General features: G+C 39.9%; 1 protein-coding gene across 1 annotated transcript in view; it reads right to left on the reverse strand.

Moving 5' to 3' along the window:
- Window positions 1-1,104: 1,104 nt before the first annotated feature.
- Window positions 1,105-11,480, reverse strand: part of LOC102241346 (transmembrane protease serine 11F) — a 55,539-nt gene continuing 45,163 nt past the window's right edge. The window contains exons 8-10 of the mRNA XM_014541809.1: window positions 7,843-8,102; window positions 6,048-6,190; window positions 1,105-1,263 (exon numbers count right to left, since the gene is read on the reverse strand). Of these exons, the coding sequence (XP_014397295.1) occupies window positions 1,105-1,263; window positions 6,048-6,190; window positions 7,843-8,102 (562 nt within the window). The remainder of the gene's footprint in view (window positions 1,264-6,047; window positions 6,191-7,842; window positions 8,103-11,480) is intronic.

Genomic DNA, 11,480 nt, shown 5'->3' on the forward strand with positions numbered 1-11,480 from the left:
CCTAATTCCAAAGACTGTGCTCTTTCCCATTAGATTTTGGGCTGATTTAAGCCTCAAAGTCATTCACTCATTTGACAACTTAGGTTAATTTATCTTAAAACTCACAGAAGCATTCCTTTCCATTATAGCAAACATTTTTATAGTGCATGATATACACCAGGCACTGTCCTAAGTGCTTTGCACAAGTAAGCTCTCTCAACCTGACATTCTGATAGACTTATGACCTGTCAGATGGCTGAAGACTTACAAGAGCACTAGTTACAATACAGTGATGTAGATACTTCTAAATAAATAAGTGGATAGTTCATTCCATAAAAAATCTGGAGTGTTTGTCCTATTACAAATAATTTGAAACCAACTCTGCTAGCCTAGGTTGCATCAATTCTTTTTATCTTCCTGTATTGATGGGAAAATATTCCCAAAAGTCTATTTTATTCTCCTTTCTGGCCTAATACTAACTGATGGTGCTGTTAAAAAATAAAACAGAATTGCTTATTAACAATACAATATGCATCCTGAAGCTAGTGCTCTTGTGTTTAAAATAATGTTAACAGCAAGTTCAGATACCTTTTAACATTTTTAAAATGACAACTCTTGTGGTTAATAATAATTCTCCATTGTAATTTATAAACCCAAGATAGAGTTCAAGTTATATTGCAAATCCCGCTTCTCCATTCCAGCCATTGAGTGTCCAGTCATCAGTGCCAGAATATTGAAGCCCTGAGTCCTCAGGGAAGAGTGTTGTTTGACTTGTTTTGCTAGAAGAATCCTAAGTGCTCCAAATGTTATATGAAGTAAGATTTTGGCAGCCCTGGCAGCTCTTCATATCCGGTGGAAAATGATGGTCCTCATCTTCCATTGAGGAAAACCATTTAAAAGTATTCATCTTGTTAATAAGTAACACAGTTTCCCTTGTGAGCAAGGAGTCAGTGCTACCTGTCATTTGCTGTGTCTTCTTCCCTTAGAGTAGAGAGTTCAATCACAAAGGATTGGTCTGAGACCTCCAGCAAAAGCACTGATCCAAACCACATAAATATAAATAATATACAATATGCAGGAGTTTCAGTTTTGTGTGCCATGGATATAATTCACGGACAATTCACACTAGATACCAGTCTTTGAGGCAATCCAGTTTCGATACTGAGTCACTTTTGTGTAGACCCCAGGTTTTTTGGGAAGAGCACATGATTGTCCCCAACTTACTATACCAATAAGGTACCAGATGTCATGATTATCATAAACCAGAGGTCCACCAGAATCACCCTGGAGAAAAACAAAAACATATTTAAAATTGTTAACTCTAATTGAGTAGGAAGGTCATTGCAATCATTTCTTTTCCACACGGAGAAAAAAAAGAAATTGGTACAAAGAAAATGCTAAAATTTCAAGCACATTGTTTTCTAGAAAGACTAACATTCATATGGAGTGGATACATTGTTTCTGGTTCAGCATCCTTGGATTTTTTTGCTAGTTTGATTAGATATTTTATGCATGGTTTAGTAAGCATGTGCATAAAATATTTAATAAGAGGTTAGTATTTGTGCATAGATAAAGGATAAGGAAAGTTGGAATGGCTTGTTTAACAGAATGAAAGGGAATGCCATTCATAGAAGTACAAAGCATAGGAAAAGATCAGATGGAGAGGGGAATAAGAGCAGAATCAGGTGCAACATTTTAAATGAGATGCCTTTGAAATATCCATGTGGAGTAGAATCTATAGGGTTGGGCAAAAGTAGGTATTATTTAAGTATCCACTTTCATTGGTCATTGGTTAAATTACCAGCCATCATTACCTAAAAGATAAATAATAAGTAAGGATATGAATAATAACAATAAGAATAAGAAGACAAATAATATAAATAAATAATATAATAAGTAATAATACAAGAATAAACTCTTTCATGTACTCACAACTATAAACCTACTTTTTTGCCCACCCTTGTGTAAGCCTAGAGATAAAAGTGGTGGTTGAGGAAATATATAAGTCTGGAGATCAAAGGGGAAGTTGGAGACCTAAAAGTAAAAAGATGATAATGAAGCTATGGTGGAAAGATAAATAGATCTTCCACAGAGAAAGTATAGGGTAAAAAGAGGAACAGGTATAAAATAGACCAAAATTTAATGTCTGGGATTAAGAGAATGATCCTGAAAAAGATACAGAGAAGGAGCAGACAGAGATGTAGGATTAAAATCATTACAAGTCAAAGGAAGACAATATGTCAGGAAAGAGGGATTTGTTAGCATTGTTAAATGCTGTTGAGAGGTTTAAGAGAAGAAAAAGACTAAAAATCATTTGTTGGAGATGTTTGGTGCATCATTGAAAACCTCAAGAAGAGCTATTTTTTCATGAAGTGATAGAACAGAAACCATATAGAAATGGTTTGAGAAATTAGACAATGCATATAGCCAGTTTCCCAAATATTTGATGGTAAAGGGAAGACAGGGTACATTATGGGCCAAGAAAGAGTTGTTTGTTTTTTTCCTAACTTGAGAGAACTGAATGGGGAAGGATCTGGTTACAAAAGAAATGTGGACTATGAAAGGAGTGAGAGGACATAATAGCTACAGAAAACTTTTTCAAAATGCCAATAAGAAGAGAAGTCTGAGCAGAGAAGTAATCAGCCTTAGAGAAGAGGTAGCTCCTCTGTTGTGGCCTAAACTGAAGGTGAATAAAATGGGTCCAGATGAAGGCAGGTCTGTATGTCTGGTGCCGGGAAGATGAAAAAAGTCCCCTCTTAAGATTATTATTTTCTTTGAAAATTGGGAAACAAAATCATCAGTTCAGAATAAAGGGATCTATCTATATATATATAAAACCCTAATATACAAATAGACCAAACGGCAGAACAACCGAACAACCGGTCACTATGATGTGTGCTGACCACCAGGGGGCACGCGTGGAACATGGCGGGCATCAGCTATAGTGGGATGGTGAAGCAGGTGAGTGGGGGCGCCAGACCAAGGCAGGGCCTGCCAGTTGCTGTCATCAGGGTGAGCCTCTGGAGGTGGTTACTGAATCTTTGCTCTCATGTGCCGCAGTCCCACCAAGTGCTCGCACCTTCTGCCAGCACTGGCCCTGCTCGCACCTGCTGCCAGCACCCAGCACTGTCCCCAATCACTGCACCCTCAGCAGGTGCAAATGGGGCTGGCGCTGTCAGCACATGGGAGCAGTGGTGGCGGGAGCAGGGCTGCAGGCAGACAGGAGCCAGGGGACCGTGGCAGGAGGGGCCAGGCGGGGACGCAGAGGATGGGCCAAGACCCGCCCCTGTGCCCACTGCAGCCTAGTGGCCCACAGTTCTTTTCAAGGTGCACGAATTCATGCACTGGGCCCCTAGTCCTATATAATAAAAGCCTAATATGTTAAGTGTCCAGTCGTCCGGTCGGCTGTTCAACCAATCAAAGCATAATATGCTAATGATATGCTAAGGCCGCTCAACCGCTCACTATGACATGCACTGACCACCGGGGGTAGACAGTCGATTAGTTGACCAGTCGCTATGACGTGCACTGACCACCAGGGGGCAGACGCTCCAACCAGTAGGTTAGCTTGCTGCTGGGGTCTGGCCAATTTTGACTGAGCGAGATGAGCCGGACATACCCTGTAGCCCTCCCACAGTCCTTCCCCAGCTGACCAACCTCCCACATCCCTTTCTGGCTCTGATTGCGCACCAGTGGGGTCCCTCAGCCTGGCCTGTGCCCTCTCACAATTCTCGACCCCTTGGGGGATGTTGGAGAGCCAGTTTCAACCCCTTCCCGCAGGCCAGATAGAGGGACCCCCCACTGGTGCACAAAATTGTGCACCAGGCCTCTAGTATATATATATATATATAAGCCTAAGCAACCATTTCGACTGGCTAGTAGCTATGATTCGCACTAACCACCAGGGGGAAGATGCTCAATGCAGGAGCTGTCCCCTGATGGACAGTGCACTCCCACAGCCAACCTCCCATGGTCGGCCAACCTCCTGCGGTCCTTCCCCCCAGCTGGCCCACCCCAATCGGCCCCCGATCACCAGCCGACCCCACCTGAGCACGAATTCGTGCACTGGGCCTCTAGTAGAAAGTAAAAACAGAAGCTGAAGAATGTGGAAACTGTTGAGAGAATTCAGAAAAAGGAGATTTGGAAAAAAGGAACAAACAGTAAAATTGTAAGTTTTTTTGTGTTTTTTTTTTAATCTAGAACCTTTAGTGAAACTAATGTGTTGTTATATATTTTTCCAGGAACATTTGACCTCCCACTTTAAGGCAAAGAGAAAGAGATTGAATAGTTGAGTTCTTCCAGGTTTGGGACTTTGTCAGACAGAAACACTGGAAACAGAGCAATAAGTGAGCTTGGGGTATTAGCAAAATTGCTTTAAGAAAATGATATATATAAAATAAAACAATAAAAATAAAAATGAGAGAGAATAAAGTCTAAGCTGGACAAATGGATGATGGAAGAAATTAAAGAATTTATTAACTATGAGATAGAGAAGCAATGGTCTATAGGTCTCTATAAAGTTGAAGAAATGAAATATTTTGCTCAACTAACAAATATTTATGCCAGGCACTGTTTTAGGTGTTGATAATAGAGCAGTAAACAACATAGACTCCCTATCCTGGCCAGCTTGGCTCAGGGATTGAGCGTTGACCTATGAACCAGGAGGTCACAGTTTGATTCTCGGTCAGGGCACATGCCCAGGTTGCAGGCTCGATCCCCAATGTGGGGTGTGCAGGAGCCAGCCAATCAATGATTCTCTCTCATCATTGATGTTTCTATCTATCTCTCCCTCTTTCTTCCTTTCTGAAATCAATAAAAATATATTTTTTTAAAAATACCCCCCCCCAAATTCTGTGCCTTCATGGAGCTTATATTCTAGTTTAGTGGAAGAGACAGATAATAAACCAGCTAAATATAATATATTGTGTATTGAATGATGATAAAAGCTAAAGATAAATATAAAACAGAGAAGGTACACAAAGAACATGTGTAGGTTGTGTGTGTTTGCAGATAAGGGTTGGTAGGTTGGGGTGTAACACAGAGAGTTGTGGCCAAGGGGACAGGAATAGTTGAAAAGCAGGCAGAAAGGATTGGGGAGAGGTGCAAAAAAGGAAGATTTTGAGAATTTTTTTTTATGTAGATGGAACAGTTTTTGGTGACAAGATTCAAGATGTGGCTGGAAAAGGGTGAAGCTCACTGGAAATTAGGAGATTTAGGAACTAAGGTCCAGCATTCAAATGGATCAGTGTTAATACTGCAGGGGTTGGGATGGAGAGGAAACCTGTTTCAGGAGTCAAAATTATTAAAGAATGAGACAAAGGAGAGAGACTCAGAGGTGGGGGATGAAACAAGATAGATGAGAGATGAGAGAGCTGAATAACGTGGTCTTCAGAGAAGTTTCTGTGTCTTTTTGTTTTTAATTTTGTTTAAGAACATAACCAGAGAAAATTGTGTGAACCAGAAATAGAAGCAACAAACTTCAATTTCCTAATCTATAATAATAAAAGCATAATATGCTAATTAGACCAGACAGCTGAACAACCTTCCAGACCTCCTTCCAGATGAAGCCTTGGTGGAGGGGGCCGAGGCAGAGGAGGTTAGGGGCAATCAGGCAGGCAGGCAGAGTGGTTAGGGGTGATAAGGCAGTCAGGCAGGTGAGCAGTTAGGGATGATCAGGCAGGCAGGCAGAGTGGTTAGGGGCAATTAGGGAGGTAGGCAGGCAAGGGGTTAGGAGCCAGCGGTCCCAGATTGCGAGAGAGGGTGCAGGCTGGGCTGAGGGACTCCCCTCCCGCTGCAGGAATTTTGTGCACCAAGCCTCTAGTTTATAATATAATTATAGCACTGGTTAAATTTTATATTAAATAAAACAATGTATAAAAAGTGCTAAGTATTTTGGTTGGCACACAGTAAACATTCAATATCATAATGTTTGTTATCATGATTATTAAATAAACTGAGTCCTTAGTGAAATAAATGCTTTTTTTTAATCTCAAGTGAAATATATGCCAAATTTAGAAATAGCTAATAGAAACTTTTCTTTCAATGTTTTGACCTGACTTTGGACATACCTTACATGCGTCTACTTTTCCTTCCATGAATCCAGCACATAACATTCCTGAAGTGATCAGACCATCATACACATCCTTTCTGTTACACACATCACTGCTTATGGTTTCCACCCTGGCTTGCCGAAGTTTATTTTGTGTGGGTCCTATTACACAAACAAATAAACAAACAAAAAAACACGCTCTTAAATACGGTTGTATCTAAGACATGGAAGACATATAAATTGTATTTTCCTAGGAGCAAAAGCACAATATTATTTTATTAACATTAATTGTTGACTAATTTTATTTTGTTTCATAAATGTCTACATTCAAAGAACCATAAACATATACAATCTAATATTATATCCTAACAGTGCATAAGCTATTGGCACCTTTACAACTATATGCAATCATATATATATATATTTTTTTTTCCACGAGGAGAGGGTCCATCACACTGATCTTGTCCAAATGAAACACTTTTCAATATAAAGAATTTAAGACTCATGGAAGTTGACTGATTTTCCAAAAGCTTTCAAGTGGAGACCAGGATATGAGCTGCACAGAGCCCTTTGCCCTACTCTCTGCTGTAGTGTGTTATTTAGGAACATCCTGAAGGGTGGGAAACAGGACAGATGTCCGGTCCATGCTAGCAATCAGATGCCAGCACAGCAGGGCCAGGAGGTAGCAGGAGAGAATACTGCACAAGTGAGCACAGGAAGGGAAAGGAAATAGCTCAGGACTCCTGAGTGAAGCTGTGGGTGAGTAGCCCTGAGCTAGCAAGAGGAGAATAACCTTTCACAAAGTCAAGTTGGAGGTGCATACTGCATTTGGGAAATCTTACGCATAATCAACTTCTGTCAAAAAAAAAATAAACAAATAAAAGCCCAGTTAAGAAATATTCACGTTTGTCTCCTAGTTTCTTCAGCATATCCTTGATATAACCTTAAACATTTCTTATTTCCCACTTTAAAATATTTAATTAATCTATATTTTTAAAATAAATTTTTATTGATTTCAGAGAGGAAGGGAGAGGGAGAGAGAGATAGAAACATCAATGATGAGAGAGAATCATTGATTGGCTGCTTCCCACATGCCCTCCAACCAGTGATTCAACCTGCAACCCTGTACATGTGCCCTGAACCTGACCAGGAATTGAACTGTGGCCTCCTAGTTCATAGGTCAACACTAAATCACCTAGCCACACTAGCCTGGCTAATTTAATTACTCTCTCTCTTTAAAGTGGAATGAACTAGTACCTAGTTCTGATCTCCAGTTTATAAAATTTTAGAATTTATATTTTTTAAACCTCCTAAGAAGTGGGACACAGGAAAAAAATGCAGATTCTATTAATTAACCAAAATGAAAATTCACAAAACACTTTCATATTTATTAATACCATAAATCCTCATTAGCACAAGGAAGAATTTAGACAAAAAAAAAAGAAAAAGAAGACAAAGTATCATAAAATTGTGGTGTGAAGTATATGCTAACCAGCAGTGCTTACATATGTGAAATATACAATTTAGAATCATTTACTCCCAAGTTTGTCTCATTTTATAGCACCTAAAACACTGTTCTTTCCTTCCATATTAGCTTCTCCCCTTTCTTACCACTGCTTCAATTAATTGTGAACTCAAGGATAGGGACCTGATTCCTTTTACTTTTTAACCCACAGTCGCCCTGATCTCCTTGGGATCATGTACATTAGAAGCATCAGCATTATTTTTAGGAAAAATCTAAAGAGGATTCCCTAAGCCATCTTGTTTAGAGTTTAAGACATACTTATACTGGTAAATTATTTTGAACTACTCACCGTCGTCTACAATGGATCCAAACCCTGTGACAAAAACACTTGTTTTAGGTGGCAACTTTATAGATGAATCTGGGAGGCAAACTCTCTGGACTACATTTGAAAACTCAACTCGGGTGGTAAGCTGAGCCAGGGCAATGTCATTTTCATTTGTTTCTCTATGGTAATTTTCATGAAGGATGATTTTCCCCACATTTCGTTCCACTGCGGGTGGATTAATAGTCGTACCAAAAGTAGCAATCCATTGACGTGGGTCTTTATTTCTGTAAAACATTAAAGGACAAAATTTATGACACTTAATATTATATATATATTTTTTTAAAAGATTGAGACTGTATTTCTTCCCAACTATTGGGATTATGCTCCTGAAAAATCCCTAAGGTAAGAGAATTTGCAATTGAAAGTCTTATTGAAAAAGGAGGGTAAACAAGCTGATGGTGTAAGTGATAGTATGAAAGCCCTTAAAATGTTTTACATCCTCTAAAATTAAAAGAGCACAGCAACTAAATGGAATATCCATGCTTCATTAATAGTAATGGGTACCATACAATTAATTTCCAATCTTTACATTTTTTTTGTTTATTAAAAATTCATTAGGTCCTCAGTCTTCTGTAATTTCAATGAAATGTATGCATATTAATTTTGATTTATTTTGGATATTATACATGCTCAGAGGCGTCTTCCCTCTGTCTCAGATACCCCATCCATTCTTATGACTCACCTTCTGCTCTTGTTTACTGGGTCTTGCTGTTATCCTTGAAACAAAGTGTAATTTGTCTCTTGTGTATACAAACTCTTGTATGTATCCAGGATTGTTTTTTCACCTACGCCCAGACCCTGTCTGGATATTTAAAGACTAAGCAGCCCTGACTCAATGTCATGCTGTGAGAGCTCTCACCACCCTCTGATCTGGCCTGGTCAGTCCCTCTTACTGCTTTTGAGGTTCTCTCTTCACATAGATGCTTTTCTCTCCCCCAAAGTTACATCACAAGCAACTTCTATGTAGTACTGCCATCTCTTTAACCTCCCATTCTTCCCCAAAACCCAGTTCCCTCTTTTGCTAATTATCCCCATCAAGAATGACTAGAAATATATAGAAATTTGAAATTCTCTTTGTAGAGGAAAATTATGTAGAAGGAAATTACACAGAGAATTCAAAAAGGGGATTTCCTTGTTCATGTGGGATTACTGTGTTGGTGAATCATAAATGTGTCAGTGTAATGAAAACCTGAAAGATTAGTGGTTTTCAAAGTACGAGGCACTGCCCCAGGGATAAGCAGGCAGAGCCCAAGGGTGGGGACTGGGAGACGCAGAGGGCTCCTCTCTCAGCTGTTTTACTTATTTATACTTTAAAGGAAGTGTTTATTCAAAGCCAAAATCTTAGGGATAAAGAATTATTTAAAAAGTAGAATTCTGGGAGATACAAGACATACGTGATTTTAGTCTCAAGGAGCTTGTAAACTAATTGAGTAAATTAAAAAAAAAAAAAAGTACCCATCTCTTCATGCACTGTCAACCAGAAAAGAAGACTCTTGTAATAGGCCCTGTTCAACACGCTGTGGATAAGGACACTGAGACTCAAGTTAACTGGCTTAGCCAGGGGAGGGACACAGCCAGCTGCTTAGTGCCAGAGAGAGAGAGAGAGAGAGAGAGAGAGAGTCCAGACCTCATGCCATCCTATCAAAACCTTTTTCCCTACCCACACTATTTCACAAAGACTGAGTTCCTTTTTTATAGGCATCAAAGTACTGACATTTGTCTTAAATATGATTTTTAAATAATACACTGTCTCTATAGGGGGAAAAACATAAAATTTAAAAACACTTGGGATGAGGAACCCTGTGTTTTTCCTTCACAACAGTATATGTCATTGTGCAATTACATGAAATTATTATCACTCCCCAAATTGAACCATTTTCAGGATCATTACATTTCCCAACTCTTTTAGATTATTACCAGAATAAAATATGCCATCATTCATATTTTAGGAAATCCTTCCAATGAATCTATACCTATTGTCACTTGTCAAACTTCTGTTTCCATTTATTTAAAAATTCCTTGAAAGTTGCATCTAAACTCACTGAATCCAGTGCTCACTAGTTATTTCTATTTTACCAAACTTAATGGCCAATTTCCAGTTGGGTCTTATAGCACACAGCAATTACACTGGACCTGCTGAAACACAATAGCTTATATTCTTCATTAAAAATCAATAAATTAACATCTGGATTTATTTTCAATTTACATAAATTATAGAGATCAATTATAAACAAAAATAAATGATATTCCTCAAAATAAATATAAAGATTGGAGCACTATGTGAACAAAAAATCAGAAAGCCTTAAAAAATTAGTGACACTCAAGTTCACCTAAGACATGATGCTAGTTATTTTGTAAATATAAATGAGTCCCTTTTCTCTTCTCTCATGAGATAGTGACGGACATTCACCTTAAGTTCATTAGGTCATTCCTATTACACATCTACCCCATTTTTTAAAAAAGGTGTAGGTACTTTGAAGGATGGTCAAAAGCCTCCTAGATTCACCAAAGATAGTTTTCTTGAAAGGATGTGTGAACAGTGCCACTGGCCAGAGATTCATTCAGAGCTTTTATCTTTTGAGAGTTTAAAAGAAAAAACTTTCTGTTCCCTGTTGGTGAAAATTCAGGGAGGAAAGAAGGTGTGTCCCTGGTCACCAGGGGAAATAGTGGGCCTATGGGTATCTGTTACATGAACTGATATAGCTGAGCTTTAAGAGCTACAGCTGTGAAAGGTCAAGCAGACTGCTCCTGTTGGGCCCTATATGACCAGTCTTCTATACTGGGAAGGCAGAGAGACAGGGTGGTAGGACTCTCCCATCATCCATACACCTCTGGTCCACACAACTCACAGGAGTTCTTACATGATGCAGTTGGAAGGGAAGCTTCAAGAGTGACACCTTTCATTTTGTCTTATTTATAAAGTGAGAGTGGGATAGAAGGATTAATTGGAAAAAAAAACACATGGAAGTGGCTGAATTTTCTCCTTGCTTATATGAAAAAGCTTAATCTTATCTAATCTAATAAAAGAGAAACATGCAAATTGACCACGCCTCCGCTACGCCGAAGCCACGCCCACCAGCCAATCAGAGCGACTATATGCAAATTAACCCAACCAAGATGGCGGTCGGCAGCCACAGAGCTGGAACAAGCAGGAGGCTTGGTTGCCCCAGCGATGGAGGAAGCCAAGCTTCCCACCTGCCCTGGCCAGCTGTGGCCTCCACTCAAGGCAACAAACTTTCAATTATAGAAGATAAATAAATCCCAGATACCTACTTCCAGCCAGCCTCCACTGGGAGCTTTGATGGCAGGGGGCTGTGGCCAGCCTGCAAACAGCCATCAGCCCCTCACCTAGGCTGGGCACACCCTAATGGGGTGAGGCTTCCCACTGGGGGGCTTGGCCAGCCTGCAAACAGCCATCAACCCTTCACCCAGACTGGCCAGGCACCCCAGAAGGATGCCCCACCCTGAAGGGGATGTGGCCAGTCTGAAAATGGCCCTTAGCCCCTCACCCAGGCTGGCCAGGGACCCCAGCGGGGACCCCCACCCTGAAGGGGCTGTGGCCAGCCTGAAAACAGCCATCAGCCACTCACCCAGGCTGGCCA

Source organism: Myotis brandtii, unplaced genomic scaffold (assembly GCF_000412655.1).
Source record: "Myotis brandtii unplaced genomic scaffold, ASM41265v1 scaffold28, whole genome shotgun sequence".
Classification (NCBI taxonomy): domain Eukaryota; kingdom Metazoa; phylum Chordata; class Mammalia; order Chiroptera; family Vespertilionidae; genus Myotis; species Myotis brandtii.